General features: G+C 35.6%; 1 protein-coding gene across 1 annotated transcript in view; it reads right to left on the bottom strand.

Moving 5' to 3' along the window:
- Positions 1-21,811, bottom strand: part of LOC128553715 (proprotein convertase subtilisin/kexin type 6-like) — a 61,025-nt gene that overhangs the window by 10,496 nt on the left and 28,718 nt on the right. The window contains exons 5-8 of the mRNA XM_053534891.1: positions 21,479-21,684; positions 20,840-21,031; positions 14,969-15,069; positions 13,293-13,399 (exon numbers count right to left, since the gene is read on the bottom strand). Of these exons, the coding sequence (XP_053390866.1) occupies positions 13,293-13,399; positions 14,969-15,069; positions 20,840-21,031; positions 21,479-21,684 (606 nt within the window). The remainder of the gene's footprint in view (positions 1-13,292; positions 13,400-14,968; positions 15,070-20,839; positions 21,032-21,478; positions 21,685-21,811) is intronic.

Raw genomic sequence — 21,811 nt, 5'->3', positions numbered from 1 at the left:
ATGTTTGAAAAGGATATTAAAACCTTACATGTTCAAGTTCATGATCACAAGAAGACTACATCTGAGAGAATAAGTGTTCTGGATGAGCGTGTTGATAGAATATAGTTTATAAAGGCATAATACGAATCTAGAATCGATGAACTCGAGATAACGAACGAACTGCTTAGAAACGAGGTTACCTACCTCAAATCCCAGTCAATGAGAAACAACATTGCATTTGGAGGTATAAAAGAGGAGAAGGATCTCGTCGATAAGTTCCAATCTTTTTTAATAAACAACTGAAATTACCGAAAACCTATTTAAATTGATGAGGTTTGAACGCATCCACAGAATCAGTAATAACTCTGCTGAAAATCGGAAAATTGTCTGTAGATTCGCATTTTTCACGTACAGAGAATTAGTCCGTCGCTAAAAGAAACACTTGAAAGGTACTGACTTTTTCCCACATGAGGAGTTTCCTCCAAAAGTTGTCGCCAAACGCAAGAAAATGATGCCAAAACTAAAATCAGCAATCGATACAAAGAAAAAAGCTTGGTTCGTCTACGACACTTTATACATTGACGGCGTGCCACAGAAAACCGAGTAGGGCTGGAAGGAGGATGAGCTAAGTGTCCTTGTTTGGAATGTCAATGGTTTGACTGAAACTAAACTTTCCAAGTCTGAATTTCTTTCCTTTGTGTCAAATAATGATATAGTTATGCTAAGTGAATCATGGACGTATGAACATTCAGATATTTCTGTAGATGGTTTTACGTGCCATAATTGTTTTCTTAAATTTAAACATAAAAACACCAGGAGGAATAGCGGAGGTCTGACAATTGTTATACTTAAACGTTTCAGTCAAGGAATTTCTGTTTAAAACAGTTTTGATACTATTGTATGGCTTACACCAGACTGTAATGTTTTCAATTTTGATAAAAATGTGTATTTAGGGTGTATATATTTGTGGTTCGACGAATCTTATGCTGCAAGATTAATTGATGCTAATCTTTCTGAAGTCCTTGCACAAGATATTTTTGATTTTGATAAATAGGTCGTGTCTATGTTGCAGGGGATTAGAATTGTAGAATAGGAAATAGGCCTGATTTTGTCACGTGTGACAACTATGTCTAAAATTATGACTTTGAATTTTATTTGCCAGATCAGACCCTTGCCCAGGCCTCATGTGACGACGTTTGCAATGCTCGCGGGCACAAAATGCTCGATTGGTGTAAAGCTTTTAATTTTAGTGTGGCTAATGGAAGATTAGGACATACAAATAATTCCTCTGGTTTCACTTTTGTTGTCGCTGGACGCAAACTGTTATTGATTCGAGATTTGTCGATTTAACATCTATAGCGATCACGCTGCATTAAAATTTACTAAACGCGGATAAAACCTGTGAGTAATGAAATCGACTGCATGGACGGAGTGGCGCGTTCAAGGGTATATTATAAATGGAACACTGACCAAAATTATTTCGCCGGGGCCTTATTGCAAAACTACCCGACCATAACAATCTTATTGTACAGGATAATAATAGCAGTCCAGTTAGTGTTAACAGTATTGTGACTGAATTATCAAATATAATCGTGAATGTTATATCACCGTTATGTAAACGTGTATTCAAAAGTATCCAGTACAAACCTATTCTCCGCAAGTAACTGCCAACTTCCACACATGAATTATCAGAGATGGAGAACGAATGATTTCAGACACAATGTCTTTTATCAAATCGTCACAGAGAACATACGTCCCGCCCGGGGATCGAACTTGCGACTCCGCGATCCGTAGACCAACGCTCTCCCTACTAAGCTAAGCGGGCGGGCTAACTTAATATTGTTTTTCATCGGGTGTATAAAATTTATAGAATTGTATACACACTCATTTCATTCAATTTGTCAGGTCTCAACTTGACGATTCCACAATATTCACAAAATAATACCATATATTTGTCTGCATATATTTTCCTACTACATGTGTTTAGTTAACTGACTTATACGAATTACATTTATAATTTTGTTTGTATAATATAATAACGATGTACCAATATGTGTACAAGATATCATAATAAACTTTCTCTCGTCTTGTATTGTTTGTCATATTTTTAATACAAATATAGTGAGTAGGTTATGGGAAAAACATGTTTCCTTTTGTGAAGAAAGCATCAAACTTTGTATGCTATTTTAAAGTATGCTGAATCGTAAGAAAGGAGGAGACACGCATTTCGCTAATCGCAATTAGCTTAAAATGAGGTCCCAAAGAAGGACCTATATTTTATCTATTTTAATCGTATATTTTTGAAAGCAATGTCCAAAAGGTTAATTAATAACCTAAATAAGTAACTACTGTTGACATAATATTTATTATGTCTCCCCACCTCTGGGGGAGACATATTGTTTTTGCCCTGTCCGTCCGTCCGTCCGTCCGTACGTCACACTTAATTTCCGAGCAATAACTGGAGAACCATTTGACCTAGAACCTTCAAACTTCAAAAGGTTATAGGACTGCTGGAGTAGACGACCCATATTGTTTTTGGGGTCACTCCGTCAAAGGTCAAGGTCACAGGGGCCTGAACATTGAAAACAATTTCCGATCAATAACTCGAGAACGACTTAACCTAGAATGTTGAAACTTCATAGGATGATTGGTCATGAAGAGTAGATGACCTTTACTGATTTTGGGGTCACTCCGTCAAAGGTCAAGGTCACAGGGGCCTGAACATTGAAAACCATTTCCGATCAATAACTAAAGAACCACTTGATACAGAATGTTGAAACTTCACAGAGTGATTGGTCATGAAGAGTAGATGACCTCTATTGATTTTGGGATAACTCCGTCAAAGGTCAAGGTCACAGGGGCCTGAACATTGAAAACCATTTCCGATCAATAACTACAGAACCACTTGACCCAGAATGTTCAAACTTCATAGGATGATTGGTCATGAAGAGTAGATGACCCCAATCGATTTTTGGGTCACTCCGTCAAAGGTCAAGGTCACAGGGGCCTGAACATTGAAAACGATTTCCGATCAATAACTAGAGAACCACTTGACCCAGAATGTTGAAACTTCATAGGATGACTGTACATGCAAAGTAGATGACCCCTATCGATTTTGGGATCACTCCGTTAAAGGTCAAGGTCAAAGGGGCCTGAACATTGAAAACAATTTCCGGTCAGTTACTTGAGAACCACTTGAACCAGAATGTTGAAACTTAATAGGATGATTGGTCATGCAGAGTAGATGACCCCTAACGATTTTGGGGTCACTCTGTTAAAGGTCAAGGTCACAGGGGCCCGAACATTGAAAACCATTTCCGGTCAGTAACTTGAGGACCACTTCACCCAGAATGATGAAACTTCATAGGATGATTGGCCATGCAGAGTAGATGACCCCTAATGATTTTGGGGTCACTTTGTTAAAGGTCAATGTCACAGGGGCCTGAACATGGAAAACCATTTCCAATCAATAACTTGAGAACCTCTCCACCCAGAATATTGAAACTTCATAGGATGATTGTTCATGCAGAGTAAATGACCCCTATTGTTTTTGGGGTCACTCCGTTAAAGGTCAAGGTCATAGGGGCCTGAACATTGATAAACAGTTCCGATCAATAACTTGAGAACCACTTGACCCAGAATGTTAAAACTAAATAGGGTGATTGAACATGCAAAGTAGATGACCCCTATTGATTTTGGGGTCAGTCTATTAAAGGTCAAGGTCACAGTGGCCTGTTCATGTAAAATCATTTTTTGGGGAATTACTTGAGAACCACTTGACCTAGAATGTTGAAACTTAATAGGATGATTGGACATGCAGAGTAGATGACCCCTATTTATTTTGAGGTCACTTGATCAAAGGTCAAGGTCACAGGAGCCTGAACAGTGACTTGAGAACCACTAGGCCAAGAGTGTTGAAATTTAGCGGGATGACTGGACATGCCAAGTAGATGATCCCTATTGCAGCCAACCATCAGTGTCTCCTTGACTTTCGCTCCTGACCCCTATTGACTTCTTGCCTATAGTACTTTGCATTGGGGGAGACATGCGCGTTTTTACAAAAGCATTTTCTAGGTTAGTTATATTTTATACATTTAATATATAGGACACTGACAAATGACACAGATGAAACCCTACAAGGGTGGGGGGGATTGTTAAAACAATTCATTTACAGGATGACTTATTTGATGAAGTGTGAACATTATATCTCTCGGGTAGTTTAACAAAACTAATTTGAGTATTTAATTATATTAAAATATTATTTAAATATTCTTTACATTTTGAGGTTCATTAAGGGTACTTTATGAAACAAGTTCACATATACATTTGTACGTACATACTATAATTCATATCATTTTTCTTGTATTTCCATATCTAATTTAAATGCAGTCATGTATAACGTATTATACAAAACATAATTTATATGTTTTAAGACAATTCATGACGTCAAGCTAAAGCAAACGATCATCCTAATGCTTTCTTTACAATAAAAGAAAATGGAATGTGAACTCAATACATTGTTGTATTTATTATTGCTAATTTATAGTATATTCAATGATACTAATTTAGTTGAATTTGATTAAGATTTCAAGTTTTAGAATCAGTCTAAATTCCGCATTCTTGAAAAGAGCACTTGTATTGTATGATAGATTAACCTTTGTACGGTTTGAACCAATGACCTTCCTATTGATCAGACAACACCTTTATCACAAGACGGTCTCTGTTACTGAACCCCTCCAAAGAGCTTATAAGTTAAAACTATAAACAGTTGCAGTGATTCATTGCAGACGGCCCAAGAACGCAAATAGTTACGTATAAAAACGTGTTTAAGAAGAAATTATGATATAGAAATAAAGTCATGTCAAATAGAGTTGGCTATAATTTTTTTAAGGTAAAGATTAATCGATTAGTTTATAAACTATGTCTCCTTAAAATATACTGAGGTACAGTTATTTTGCATGTTAAGCCTTTTGACAAATAACGAAATAGTGTATTTTCTGTTTTCTGTTTCAAATCGGCCTAAATAATGATATCATGCATCTGATAAAGAAATGGTCATTCAGAACATTGTACATGTGGGTCAGAGTTGAGTATACTCTGCATTTAGGTATAGCCGATGGAGCTCATTCAGCATGGGTAAAATGACTTTTGCAGGCCGTCCTAGTTATAATCATGGCTGATATGTGCTCTTTTTCCAATACAGTGTTAGGGATTACCTCTCAGTAGCGCAATTATAAGTCCTAGAATAATTGCTTGTTTAGGGTAATGTCCCAAGCTTTTTTCGTGAACTTACAGATGTTGGAAGTAAAGTTACGATCAGGTTACCCTAAACAAATAACTTTTAATTTGAGGCGTAACAACACTTTAAATAGTTAACTAAAACCGTAATAGGTTTGCCTATTTCACTATGTAGCACACATGTCTTCAAAATGTCTGAGTATACAGGATCGGCCTGATTCCTTTATATCTGCCTTAGTATGTATTCCTGTAGTTACGTTAATGAGTTTCCTCCAACTTATATCAGCTAATTATGAAGCGTATTACATAATCAAAGCCAAGTACTAGTTCTCTTGACCATTTACAGTTGACAGGATTAGCAATGTCAATGTATGCTATAAATGCCGGTTTACAACCTGCTTGATGCAATACGTAAACATCTCTTACGGGGTTCCTTTAATACTTCTAATTGCTTAAGAAAATGTATTCTCTGGTCTCGTGATATTTCTTTGCATGATAAACCAATTTTTCACCATAGAAAATAACCTTTGATTTGACCCGGTGACCTAGTTTTTGACCCCGCCTAACCCAGATTTGAATATGACCTATAGATCATCAAGATTAACATTCTGACAAAGTTTCATGAAGATACAGTTATAAATGTGGCCTCTAAAATGTAAACAAGCTTTTCCTTTGATTTGACCTGGTGATCTAGTTTTTGACCCCAGATAACCCAATATCAAACTCATCCAAGATTTTATTGAGGATAACATTCTGACCAAGTTTCATTAAGACTGGGCCAAAATTGTGACCTCTAGAGTGTCAACAAGGGTTTCCTTTGATTTGACCTAGTGACCTAGTTTTTGACCCCAGATGACCCAATATCAAACTCGTCCACGATTTTTATGAGGGTAATATTCTGACCAAGTTTCATTAAGATTAAGACATAATTGTGTCCTCTAGAATGTTAACAGTCAAATTGTTGACGACGGACGGACGGACGATTGACGACTGACGACGGACACAGGGCAATCATAAAAGCTCACCTTGAACACTTCGTGCTCAGGTGAGCTAAAAAGGGTGTAAATATCAGTTTCGTTTATTTTATTGGTCTTTGGTTGAGTCATTTGATTTAAAAACATGATCATGTCATATACATAAAACATACAAAAATGATGTATTAAAGGGTCTAAATTTATTGCCCTTATAATTACAGATATATTTATGTAACCTCGTGGACCTAAGCATGTGAATATGTTAATACCTTTTTGATATGTTATACATAAGATCCATGAATTCTGTTTCTTTACTTATGTTAAGTTCAGTAATATGATATTTTTTTAAAATTTAACGATTGAAATAAATTAATTTGCCCTTAAAATATGATTTTTAACAATTTCCACTTTAAGAACCTCATGTTATTTTTTCTGCGTCTTGTATATTGAATGTGTATTAAATGTAATCGAATAAATTTTGTGTCAAGGGCTATAATTGGTAAAGGTAATGAATTAACATTTTCAAATTTGTTCTAGATATATTTAATTGAAAGGTAGTTCCCCTTTGAGGCCTCATGTTTTAAGCTATTTAAGTCTACAAATTGTATATGTAGACCATTTCCGATCCTGTATACTTTATAATACTTAAATTCAAACTTTCATGCTTCTTCATAAGAAACATCTTTTTACACGTAGTTGTGAAACTAAACATACAGCAAAATAAGATTACCTCCCTTTTTAGTATGTATCTTATTTTAAAGTGATCTTTGTGTATTTGTCTATACCAAATGGTTGTTTGTAAATGCTATTGATATGTTATCCATGTTTAGATCATATGAAACATTACTTTATAGAAAAAAAATCAATTTAAAGGAAAAATTATTTTTCCAGAGACATTTTTTCTCCCTTTTTTAAATTGATTTAAAAGGAGGTTTCATGGCAGATATGGCGTGTCTCCTTCTCCTGTAGGATTTGGGATACCTTAAAGCAATTTCATGCAAAATTTGGTGCTTTCTTCACAAACGGGAACATCTTTGCCATTTTTTGTTTCATATCTTTCTCGCTAATAAAGATGAGTATACTTACGATGCCTAGATATTTTGCGATAGACATACGTATGTTTATGCCAATTTCTTCCCGTACCATTTTTCGCCAAAGCTAATCTATACATGATGTAATTAAAACTATAAGAAGACAATGTAACCTGTAACACTCCGCCCAGTTAGCTCAGTGACCACACCACTTGCAAGGAATTGTGTTACACCCCTTGAGCTAAAATGGTTTACATAGCAAAATGAAATTTTAAATATACTGAAAAGCATTTTAAAACTTCATATACAATATCTGTTTGTTCATGTTCCTCTGTATTTGTACACATTTCTCACTTTTTGTACTTTTATAACAAGAGCATATCCTATCCATTGAAGAGTGTAAGGGTGGTCGCAAAATTGTTTACTCCCACAGATAGTGCCACTTGTCGAATAGCGTCCTGCAAATAGTTGCACTCATTTTTTACTTTTTATTTTGGGATTATCACGGCTCATTAAATTTGCGCCGAATTGTTATCGTTGTTTTGTTTTATTTAACTTATAGCGTTTCCAGGAAGAAATAATCAAATACAACAAGGCCCAGTCATAGCAAGAGTCGCAGTTTATTTGAGAGATAAGTATCATATGCTGTAGCTAATAAATGACAGGAAAAGGCAATGGAGTCAGGGAAGAATTCCATAAACTGGTGGAACAAAGACGGAACATTCTGTACACGAAACTGAATCAGCCAAAACGAAAATAGAAGAGATGTAAATAACAAGGACTATGGACCAATTGAAATAGCCCTATTCCAAGAACGCAGCCATTCAAACTTCTTAGAGGTGGACTGTACATTGATAAAAAGTAGAAACGTTTCAGTCTTCCAGTAATAGGGCAATATCCTACCGTTTGCGCCTTCAAGCCCTATTTTTCCAAATTTGATAACAATAACCTTGACACAAACTGCCTAAAATGCTACCAGAAACATTGGTCTCTATGAAAGCTACCTATTTACCATGTTTGGTATACGTGCCTCATTCCTATTTGAAATCATTGTAACAGAAATCACTTTTCTGTTTTTAGTAACAATGATCTACCTGGAAGAAAAACAATTCGAAATTCAACTAAAGTCATGGCCTACAACCTCATAAATTTCAAGCGTTGTTACACTTGTTGAGCCGTGTATGTCACCGATCGGATATGTAACACGTATGTGATATAAACTATCCTACAACTGACATTTGTCAAATGTGATATATTCGTCTGGTCATTTTTGACAGTTTACATCGAAACGTATATGTCATATACGTTGTGATATAAAAGTGCACGAAACTACAAATTATACTTTATTTAAACTTATTCCAGGAAGGGTATCAGAGCCCACCCATCCCAGGAGCCGGTGTAACGTTGTAAACTGACCCCCATTATGACCGCGGGGGGGGGGGGGGTCATAATATTATGACTCGCCCACACGTAAAAAAGTGACCCTCACATAGAATTGTGACCCCTATAGAATAAAGACCACCTTACCAAAACCCTAACCCTAACCCGTCTAAGATACACTTACAATATAATTATTCCCCACCGATAGGCATATAGGAGGATATGGTAATGGCACCCGTCCGTGCGTGCGTCCGTGTATGCGTCCGTGCAACATTTTTGTGACCGCAACTCCTCATTCATTATTGGACGGAATTGATTCAAACTTTCAGGGATTACTACTGATGCTTAGTTGTACAGGAAAAAAAATCATTTGGATTTGCTCCACCTGTTCGGGAGTTATGGCCCTTTGTTACTTTTTTCTTATATCTATATTTTTCAAATGGCATCGGCAGGAGATATGGTTGTCATTCGACTGCAGGCCTTGTTTTTTTTTCTAAGAAGTGGTCCTGGCTTCCCTGGTTTCTTTAAAAACACATTACAACTTTATATATAAATCGTGACGGGTATCGTAACAGAAACTAAGTTAACATATTGTGCAATGGCTTTGGCTGTTATAAAGGGGTATAATAATTGCCCAATACGTGTTACTTAAAAGCTCTTGAAAAGTGACAAAAATCACCCAAACCTCCAGGGGAATGACTATATTTCAATATTATACTGATCTTTGAACAACATCACATTGTCATTGGCGTCACAGGTCATAAAACGTGGGACTTCATAACAACCGATTTGCATATTTTATGTCTTATATTGATATAATTGTTGATTTTTTCTAATTAAAAACGCCTGAAAAATAACAAAATACCCAAAATTTAAGAAGGATGTCTCTTCAACAATATACTGAAATTTGAATAATTTATAACGACGAGGAACGTCATAGGTAATAAAACCACTGGGCTACCTCATACCAGTTTCGCATATTTTTAGAGGTATATATGAGTGATATATAGGTGACAAAATGAAGGTTAAGTGTACTTGACATCACTTTCAGGGGTAGCATAAAACATTGTGCTTTTCCACGTATAAATTGCCTTTTAACAATCTTGCACTCCAGAAAATGAACTATTTTACCGTCAACAGCATTTTTTTCGTAATGAGCTCGCGAGCCCATGCTATTACGAAATAAGTGCAACATGTAGGATGGAATAACAAAATGATGTTTCCTCTAAAATTTGGAACAAAATCATCATTATTATAAGTTCCAGAATGCTTACACTACCTTGTACAGAAGGTAAATTAATAATTATTTACATGTATGCGTAACATAATTATACGTTATACCTTGCATATAATGCGATGTCACAAAGTTACGAGGCTGTAAAAGGTACTAAATTAAAGATACTGTTAAAGAATCTAGGTAAAATCTTGTAAAAATAAAACTGAAGCCTACTGAAATACTTGAAGCATGAAACTTTTATAGGTTACAAAAAGATTTAGATCTAAAACTTGTTCTAAACAAAAAGTCACGCACCTTTTAAAGCAGGAGTTTCGTGATCTACATGTATGTTCTCAGTATGTTCTACCGTATACCTTGAAAGTTGCAGTGGTTCCAAGTTGCAAAAGGATTCCTTTATGTACCCCCTTCCATTAGGTCATTAATTTCTATTGGCAAAGGTTTGATACGGCGAAAAATTATCCCTTTGGGGAGACCTATCAGCTTTAATAAGCAAGCGCGCTACCATTGTGCCACCGAGGCTCACAAAAGTCGTAAGTATATTTAAAAGAGGATGCGTAATTCGGCCTGAACCGGGATAGCTGGTTTTTAAGATGCGTTGTTATGCCACCGCAATTCGAAGAATAGAGTGAATTAAGGCGGCTTGCCAGTCTTCTTTGACGTCGGTCGACGTTATAATGGTCAAAAAATAAAGTTACCATATGGCCCTGATATTTGGTAGTCTGATATTGACCTTGAACTACGGGCCTGGGTCTTACGCTCAGCACGTCAGATCAATTCAGCCATAAATGACGAATTTCTGGCAAAGACGTGAAAAAATTACAAAAATGAAAGTAATTTTTACTTTTCTGAGGTTTCATATTGTTTACCGATATGGAAGTACTGTTTTAGTAGGCAGGCGCTTATTATCCTGCATAAACCTTTCAGGTAATATTGATGGATTAACATACCTTCCCGGCCTTACATGTACACTATTTCCACTTCCTACACCTATATTAACTAAAGTACGAAATCAACTGTCACCCCATAACTTCTACGAATAAACAATACACTAGTATGACGGTGATGATAATGATGATGATGATGAAAATAATTGTTGCCATAAATGATGATGAAGGGTAATTCAAGAAATAATTGTAATGATGATGATGACTTTCCTGAGCTACATTGCTTATTTTAAACGTAATTTTCTAAACATAACATTAATTCCTTACTTGCATGTTTTCTGTGTCAGGAAAATCTTTCTGTCTCCATGTTTATTATAATATTATATAGATCTAATGCCTGTGATAAAATTTCATCAGAATCGTTTTAGAAGGAATGACGGTATGTAAGTCGGATATCGACCTCGTACATCGGCCTTTCTCTGTAGGAAAGACCTGTGCACGGGCTTCTTGTGAACACCGAGAGCGCTCTCGAAAACACCTCGAGCGCTTTGCGCTCTCGGTGTTCACAAGAAGCCCGTGCACAGGTCTTTCCTACAGAGAAAGACCTCGTACTCGGTCGATATCCTATACAAACAAACTGTGATTGAAATTTCACTATATACATTGATTTCTGTACATATTGCTACAGTTATTCAATAAAATGTTAAAACATTACACATGTTTTCTTGGCCTAATATATGTCACTGTTAATTTGTAACTAGACACTTGTTATTTCTCATTTTCTTTATGCAAAGCATGTATAATTACCTAACTAGACATTTGTTATTTCTCATTTTCTTTATGCAAAGCATGTATAATTACCATCATTGAAACACAAAAGAATAGTTATTTTGTGGTGCCTCTTTAAAGACGCCCAACAAAATAACTGTATTCTTATGTATTTACATGATGCTAATTATACATGCTTTGCATGAACAAAATGAAAAATAACAAGTACCTAGTTACAAATTTACAGTGACATATATAAGGCCAAGACAATGTGTTTCATGTCTAACTATATCATAAAATTAATGTAGTAGTATGCACAATACTTGATGTATTAAAGTGAGTTTAGACCGCACTTTGTTTCAGTGTAAGATAATTATTATTCTATGTTTATAAAACTTTTCTGAAAAGAGAATGACTGAATAAGTTTGTAGATGTAGTTGTGCATACATATGGGCTAAAAATGTCCATAAAAATCCCACCACGATCTAGTGACCTTCATTTTTTTTCTCGCACATAAACTTCGTACATTCTGATAATATTTGTATAATACATATCGAAATTGAGGCATTACAACAGCGGGGGCGGGGGCGAAAACTCGGTAATTGTCGGTGTTGCGAAACGAAAAGTCGAGATTAAGAAACTAAAATGGCGAGGGCGCGTAGCGAAAACACGATAATCAGCACTCTTCAAACGTCGAGTTTTCCCACCGCGCCGCCGCCACTAGAGTTATAAAATGTCGTATTTTCGCTCCACGATCTCGCTAGTTATCTAGTTTTCGCTCCGTAGTCCTGCTAAATAGCGGTTTTCACCCCGCGCCTCGCCATTTGAACTTGTGAATTCTCGTATTTTCGCTCGGCGAAATGGCAAAAATCAGCCACTAAACTATGGTTTGTGTGGTTGCGTTTGCTATATGTAAAGCGCCTTTGAACGTGTTTATAATGAAAAGGGCGCTATATAAATCTGGTATAATAATAATAATAATAATAATAATACATAATACATAATTATGAACAGCACTCGCTTTGTACATGACCTAAAATGATACACCCTGTCTTTAAGAAATTGATCCTTTTTCTACAAAATAAAAAAATGACCTTACACCCAACTGCTTTACCGACCTAATTACTCCTCTTGCTCACACTAGATACATTTTGCTAAACATACATGATACTAGTATATCTTAAGTACACTGTCGCGGGCAGTTGTACCGTGATTCTTATATTCCGCCAGCTATACGTGAATGGAAAAATAAACAAGACATTATAAGCACAAGCCCCTCTTGAGTTATTTTCAAAAGTAGACTTAAACATAATCTTCATAAACCTATTGAACGTCAAACACGACTTTGATGGCTTATTGGTACTCGTAAATTGTCATTCGGAAGTAGTTACATGCCATTCGGCAGTGGTATTATGTCATTTGGGTATGGTTACTTGTCATTGAAAGTAATAACTTGTCGTTTTGCAGTTGTTAATGATAATGTTTCGTTCTTGTGTTGTCACTTTACTTTATGATGTGGTAGATTTTTATACTCACGTGGTTCAATGTCATTTGTCAATACGCCCAAAATGAAAATTTAAGGAGATACATTTACATAAGCTTTCACAGTCCTAAGGAACACATTGATGTTTATTCGTTATTGTATATTTGCAAATGTACAGGAATACTGTTTAAACCAAAGTAGCTCGAGAGAAAGCTGAAGAGGACATTATATCAAATTGGTTGATTATGCAAGGTAACATCATACATCTTTGACAGTGAAAATGTTTCCCGACACGATAAGCTACAAAATGACACTTACAGTATCTAAACGCCCCATTACTCCTAAATGCTGTGGTTTCCACAAGACCTTCATGGTATGAAGCCTGAACCAATAGATGTTGCACATCTCTGAGTGTTAGGTCTGGACTGAAAAAAGTAAAAGTAAGTCATTATCAAATTATTCAAATAGCACTGTGAAGAATCTTTTGCAAGTGACAAAACGATCTTTTAAGAAACATTCCATGGTGATTTCATATAAATGAAAGGAAACTATTGAGTTATAACTTCCGTATAATACATTACACTAGTATAGGACCTTTGCTGTATTAAACGCGTTCTTAACATCAAACGTTAAAGTGATTAAAGTATTTGGGTGACTTGCGGGGCTGGTTTTGGCTGATGGCATTCTAATCTCTTGATTGACTTGATGAGGTCGGCCTGGACTGACCTGGCCTGGCCTGCTCTGGTCTGAAGGGAATTATATTCGATCTGGCCAGGCGAGTGTTCGTTGTTCTCAATTTATCAAATGTGATGGTCGTTTTAAAAAACTGACATAAGGAAATACAAGAGTATGGCATTTGGATCTCATTGATTTTCTAGTAATTCATATATTCACCTTTGGTGGTAACACTATTATGATAAAAATGTCAACTTATAATAACAATTAATTCTTGATAAGTTCCGCAACCTTAATCCAAAATTTTTACACCGAGTCGGATTCCAGTGGTATTCACTGGTAATACATGCTTAAATATGTAATTTCTTTGAACAATGGACAGATAGTTTCTGATTCAGTCCCCAGGTCCATACATTGACTTTATAAGGTAGCAAAACGTCACTAACCATTTGGCTTCTAATGTACATTTTTAGCACTACTATTAATATGGTAATACATTATAATATAGTATGATATTTTATATTGACAACAACAGCCTTTAAGTGCCGTTTGTCGCTCCTTAAATTTGGTCCGTTTTTGGAGTTAGTCTTGTTATTTTTTTGTAGATCCCAGTGCTCTTTTATAGCAGAGTTCCTGTAATGACTGTGCTTGAGAGGGAAAACAAATTTTATCAAACCGACTCTGTCATTGTCTTACTTGGCTGCGCACCACGCTTCTAAATGCTCTTCTATTTATTGTAAGAGATGCATTCAATATAAGCATTTTGTCACATTGTAAAGTACTGACTGTTCATTATCTACTGCGGTAGTACTACAATACTCAGTTTCGGGGTTTCGCCACTCGCCAAACTATTTATTTTTATACCATTCGATGTACAGATTAAAATCTTACTTATCCAAAATAAAACTTGAATATCCTGGATCTATTTTCTAAAATTATCATTCATATTAATAATTAAATTAATAATCATATATAAATTAAAGGGGCACGTTTGTTACAATTTAGTTCCATTCTATTGTTATTTTTAACGTTTCTGAATAAAAGAGTTCCGCTTAAAAGCTGGACGTGAGCGTTTTTGTATATTTCCTTACCATCCGTGAACAAACTTAATAATACGGAGTCGGCTACTCTTTTGACTAGTTGCGTTCTGTCTGTGCTTCCAAAGGATCTAATAGAGTTTACTTCCTAGGTTATGAAATGTTTATCGGCAAAAGTAAGCCAGTTAAAGATATGTTGCCATGTAGATGAAAAAGAATTACTAGCACTTTTTTCGATTTCATATAACCGCTGGAGTATTATCTTGAGAAACACGAACTTACTTTGCCTGTAACCCCAAAGCTATTATTGCTGAAACCTGAGATACAGCAACAGATACACCTTTGAAGTTCGTTACACATTTGTTCCCGTGGGAAGCTGTAACCTGAAAAAATAACACATTTTATTTCGTCCGCTTCAGTGTACGATTGTACATATTTCAATGACTGATCACCGGATGCAAAAAATGCAAAATATAAGCTATTGTTTAAAGTATTTACTTCTAATGTTTTGTCGATGAATTGACTTAACCAAGCTTTATATCCGTTTTTTACTTTAAAATCACCAGGAAAAAAGTTCACTGTACCATGGTATTTACCTGGTAATTTGATAACTTCTATTGTGAAAAAATGTGAAAGAAAGTTTAAATTGTTCATTGTTAATCTAAGCGTCATGAAAGTTATCACTCTACCCCTATCAGTGAAATGACCGGTAAACAAGAGGGCCACCTAAGTTAAGTTGTTTTGCTTGCTTGAACATTTGAAAGTTTCTATTAAATAAAAGGGGTCGAGCTAAACCATCTGAACACACTTGAACTTGATAAAGATCAATACCAGGATGCTACTGAACAAGTTTAGTGTAATTCTGACTAGATTATTAGAGGTAAGTATTGAAATATGTATGAAAAAATTATACATGAGGCTCAAATTTCTTTGCTAAAGCTTCAAAAACCTAGATGAGTAGGTTATTGTAGAGATTATTTCGGATAACTACTGAAATATGTATGAAATGATATACAGGGGGTCCAAATTTCTTTACTTTAGCTTCAAAAAACAAGGCAGTAGGCTAAGTTATGATACATGTGGTCCAAATTTCTATGCTGTAACTTCATAAACGAGAAAATAGGTCAGTAGGTCACGACTAAGACTATTCAAGATGAGTATAGAAATCTGTATCAGACATTACGGTTGTGGTTCATTTCTTTTCCATTCCTTCAGAAACAAATAAGTCAATGTAAAACAAGGAACCATCCAGGTCCGGTCTATATTGACCACATGGATATGATGTGAAAATTTTTGGTAGAGACCTACTAGCTCTTGGCCGTATGGTTTCAGTTTGTTTTTAAAAAAAATGTTTTTACCTTTATAAGCCAATGTAAAAACTGTTGACGCCAGTCCATGATATTGATTTGAACAAACTTGATAGATAGTAAACAACAAATGTGGTATGGTATGGACCTTATGATAATGGACAAGAAGATTTTCAAATATCTTTCTAAATATGCCAGTGTAAGACAAGGTACACGCCGGGCGTAGTTTATATTTACCCCAGGCTCATGATTTGAATAATCTTGGTAGAGAACCACTAGTACATGCCACATACTAAATATCTAAGCTCTGGGTCTTATATTTTAACGAAAGGTTTGTTTAAAGGTGTTTTCCCTGAACAAGTCTATCTAAACCAACTGTCCCCAGGGTGGAATCATTTTTAATTCCATTATTTGAACAGTACTGGTACAGGACTGCTATACAATGCTACAAAATAACAAAGCCCTAGGCCATATGGTTTTGTACCAGAAGGGTTTCGAAGTTTTCCCTATAAAAGTCTATATGAACAATGTGACTCCCAGGGCGTTGTAATATTTGACCCAGGGCGATAATTTCATGAGCTTTAGTAAAAGACTAACTTACGGTGCTACATACCAAATATCAAAGCCTTTGGCCAAGTTGTTTTTGACTGGAAGATTTTCAAAAATAAATTCCTATATAAATCTATATAAACAATGTGGCTCCCAGTGCGTCGCCATATATTTGACCATAGGGGAATAACTTGAACAACTTGGTAGAGGACTTAGTCTACTAGATGATGCAGCATACCAAATATCAAAGCTCCAGGCGCTGTGATTTTAGACATGAAGATTTTCAAAGTTTTTCCTTATCTACGTCTGTATAAACAATGTGACCCCCGCGATGGAGCCATATTTGTCTCTAGTGACATAAGTTGAAGTCTCTTGGTAGAGGCCCATTAGATGATGCAGCATACAAATGTCAAAACCCTAGGCCTTGTGGTTAAGACAAGAAGAATTTCAAAGTTTTTCCATGTATAAGTCAATATACACCATGTGACCCCCAGAGCAGGCCCATATTTAACTCTAGGTATACGTGTAAGAATTTTAGTAGAGGACCTTAAGTCTAGATGATGCTACATACCAAATATCAAAGCCCTAAACCCTGTGATTTTGGACAAGAAAATTGTCAAAGTTCTCTTTCTCTACATAAGACTTTAAAAATCATGTGATCCCCAGGAAGGGACCATAGTTGACCTTAGGGGGACAATTTGGAAAAACTATAAAACAACATCCGTTCATGTTCCAATGTTATGGGACAGTGAAAACAAAAACGAAACACTGCTGGATTAATTCCTTCTACACACGATGGTACCAAACAACATGATATGCATAACACAAAAGTGTCCGTGTAAATTATCATAAAAAGAAACCCTATGGACCATATATGTTTTTGTAGAAGACATAGCCACAAGAGAAGGAACATTCAGGCCTCACGAAGCAGGTCAGACGACACATAGTAAAGCAGCTAAATCCAAGCAGGCTATAAAATGATCTCTGACGACGTGTAGAGGTGACGTTCAACTGTAAAATAGCTTACATGTCTCCATAAATACTCATTTAGAAACACATAGAAAACACTAACAGGGATGCGCGCTAGTGGGCAGGGCAACACTACATGGATGCAAGATCAAATTTGTGACTGTAAAATGAACGTTGTCTAAACTTAAGTATATATAAATTAAATTACTGGGCCTGTATGTTCTCCAGAAAACCCACGTATACATCTTAATGTACGTTAACAAAGATTAACCTCTTTTTGAAAATATATATTCATATTAATCAAATGAAATAATAACTTTTAATGAGAAAAGATTGTTTAAATGTTTTACAGCTGAAAATGAATATTCAAATTGATTACAAAAAATGTTATAAACAAAGTTGACGTAATAAAGATGTAGATGACAGAGCAGGTATGCGTACCCCTTACTGAAACACATGACCGCAACACAAATAATATCCAAGGTAACACTGTTCTAGTAGACGTTTGCGAATAAAGTCGAAGTGGATTTTGGACACCTAGGGCGATCAATGTTTAAAGGGGGACATCTCATATTTAAAGTAAGATTATGTGCAAACAAAAATACATGCCCATAATAATAAGGTTTGTCTTATTATCCCCTGCCGAAGTTGAATGGATATTGTTTTGTTGTTGCACGTCAGGATGTTCGTCCGTCCGTTTGTCCGTCCGTCCGTCTGTCCGGAATTTAAAATGCTTATGATTCAAAAACTGTTTAAGCTTGAATTACCAAACCTCAAATATCTATAAATAAACACACGACCCTTTGTTCATTCATTGAATTCTCCCTCTTGACCTTACTAACCTTGATTTGTTTAAAAAAATGAAAACGCTTATAATTCAAAATGTATTTTAGTTTATACATAATTTATTTTAGGTCGATTGTGAAGGAAGTTGTACAACTTTATTTATTACTCCCGACACCTCATTCCTGATGGGATCCATCGCCATGAGTTTATGAGTGAAGAGGCCATTTTCCCTTTTAATGCTGAGCGCCAAGCAACGGAGCTACTGGTACCATTTCTCACGTCTTTGGTATGACGCGGCCGGGATTGAACCCACGACCTCTGGATGCTCTACCACTAGGCTATCGCGGCGGTTAAAATGTATTTTACCTAGAATAACCAAACCTGAGCGCATGACCTTTTCTAACGCATATCATCCGCCTTGACCCAGTAAAAGCAGGTACTTTCCATTTTGATGTTTTGGGGAAAAAAACTGAAAATGGTAATGATTCAAAAAGTATTTCAGCTAGAATCGCCATGTCTCGCATAATTATTTACTAGCATATTTACTAGCATAATTATTTACTAGCATATGATCATGCTCACACATAGAATATACCTTTTTACCCGGACAAGCAGAGCTTTTTCCCTTGACTTGGTAAAAGAAAAAAAGAAACTGCTTATAATTTAATAACTAGTTTTGCTAGAATCACCAAACCTCATATAATGACTAATAAGCACATGATACTTATTCACATGTAGTATAACTTTTGGGAAAAATAGTGATTTTTGACGGGATCTAAGTAACCATTTAATAGATCTTTGCGAAAATTGCAGATCACTATATGGTAGTGGCGCACACGCAATCTTGTCAGGATCTCTTCATTAACCAGAATTATTGCCCTTTTATTACCTTATAATCTGTAACTCCAACATAACAAAGTAATTTGTTGATGAATCTGCATGAAATTTAACACAAAATTTATCTAGATTACTGTACGACAGTGATGCATGCGTTTGTTTCATCAGAATCTCTTCAGTAACTGCAGAGTTAATTGTTTTAAAATTCATTAATTTCTACTAAACAATGTTATCCATAAATGGATCTCTATGAAACTTATAGATCACTACAGAGCAGCGTTTTCCATAGATTCTTAAAAACGATAGTTTTGTGCATAACTTGTGTGAACCTTCAAATAAATATCATTCAAAATACCACCCCTCATTCGCAAAATAACTTGTTAGAGATATAGATTTGGCTTTGTGTCAGCAAATGCAGTTGTTTTCATACATATCACCAACACTTCGTGGTCTAACATCATTACACTTTATCAGAATTTTTCTTCAAAAATACAAGTCGTGCATCTGTGATAGGGTATTCAGGGTGTGCTTTTGTGATCGGCCAGTGTATCTTAGGTGGTCGTAGTCCGACGTAAACGTTTTTTGGCTTTTAACACGACCAATGGTTGGTGACTTGGTTAGAATCATTGCCCTAACAAAATGTCGGGCACCATAGATTTCTATGATATATTAAATCCCAGATAATACAATTTCTACATTTATAAGGAGAAATGTTCTGACTAATATTCATGTATAGAATATGACATCTTGAGTGTTAAGAATGTTTTTCTATTATTCATTTTACTGTCCTACCTTGTAATGTAAGATGACCAAGTTTCAAACTTGACGTATATTTACACCTCCTTTTAAAGTCAGTCTACATTCTGACCCGGTTTCGTAAGTTCCAGTAGAAAATATTGCCTCTACAGTATTAACAATGTTTTATTTTCTATGATACAGCCTCGTGACCCCGTTTTTAATCCTAGAAAATTAAATTCCAAACTGTATCTAGACTTTATAAAGTCAAATATTCTAAACAGGCTTTATAACGATCGAAAATAACATAGTCCCTAATGTGTTAACGATGTTTCTAACTATAACTTCACCTAACTTCATCTAACGGCCTAGATAACCTAGTTTCAAACGTAATGTTGATTTTATTAAGACATATTCTGAGCAGGTCGTATATAGATTCGATAGAAAACAAATGGTAAATAGAATGTTGACAAGGTTTTTCTATGGTCTGATCTCGTCACATAATAACCTAGTTTCAAACTCTGTCGTAATTGTCTTCACAATATTCTGACTAAGTTTCATTACGATTGGACTGGAATTGCAACAACTAGAGTGCTAACAGCGAAAATGTGAACGACGAACGACGATGTACGAATATGGACAACAAACAGCGCTAAAACAATAGCTGACTTTGTGCACAGATAAGCTAAAGTCTTGGGTGTGCAACTCTTTATGTTGAGTAATATCCTCACACAATTTCTTGACGGTTGTTCAATACTTTTAGCGATATGTATATTACAAATTTTCTCTAACGGACAGGCGGATGGAAGAACAGACGAAGCCAAATCTACATCCCCACCGCGTAGTGGTGGCATAATAAACCAGGCATATTATCGTTCACTTGGGGTTCGTAGGGGGTGAGGGGGGGGGGGGGGAGAATGCGATCTTTCATACTTAAACAATGAATTAAGTAAAACGTTAATGTATTTACTACAGTAGATGCTGTCAAGTTGTTGCCATTTCTCAGACCAGATACCAGAACACTTGCATCAAGTAAGACATCGAAAGGCTTTGTTCCATATCTGCCAATACTATTGACGGTAATTGTATGAATATTGTTTGAAAACTCATTTCCGCAAGAGGCAGCCGGTACAACGTATATCGTACCCAGACCACGACGACCCTGTTTTGAACAAAGAAATAAATAACCAGAAATTTAAATATTCAATGAAATAATATGCAGAGTATGAGAAGTTATTCATTTTCATAATTGTACTTATTTAAGACTAAAACACTATTTCATCTTTGGATGTTGCACTGGCATTTTATTGTCCACCATATTTATCTAACGTCAGCTTTAATACAGATGAATTTAGTCTTATTACTAAAATCAACTAACTTCTGGTCATTAAATGTTTAAATACAAAGAAATTAATCCCTGCTTAACGTACCTTTTGAAAATGGAAGTAAGACGTATAACCGTTTTTACGAAATTCAAAGCTTAAAGACACGTACGTTAGAATAAAGATTCATATCTTCATTAACAAATGCATAAAGTAACAGTTCACGGTTGAGCAGAATTCAACATTTACAAGTTTTACATGTACAAAAACTACACTTAATACAATACCGTCGTTGCTCCATGTGTAATGGCATTTCTAGTAGCAAGGTCGAATTTAGCAAATAGCTCTGTTGATGTCCAAGCGTTGACAAAAACGTCAATCTTATCCAGTTCGTAAGTTAGTGCTTTAGAAATTATGTCTGACGTTGTAAAGTGATTAGGCCTTATCGACAGTAACCAGTTGCCGATGAGTGCGACTTCAAAGATTTTAAGCGCTTTAGAAAGAAAATTGTAATTTTAATTTCAACAAGAATTTGTAGCAAATTCACCAACGCCCCCGCCTACGGACATTTTTTTACAAAACATATTGCATTCCAATATAAGATCTTCTAAGTAATAGGG

Source organism: Mercenaria mercenaria, unplaced genomic scaffold, assembly GCF_021730395.1.
Source record: "Mercenaria mercenaria strain notata unplaced genomic scaffold, MADL_Memer_1 contig_4244, whole genome shotgun sequence".
NCBI lineage: Eukaryota > Metazoa > Mollusca > Bivalvia > Venerida > Veneridae > Mercenaria > Mercenaria mercenaria.
This window is presented reverse-complemented; position numbering and strand designations above follow the sequence as displayed.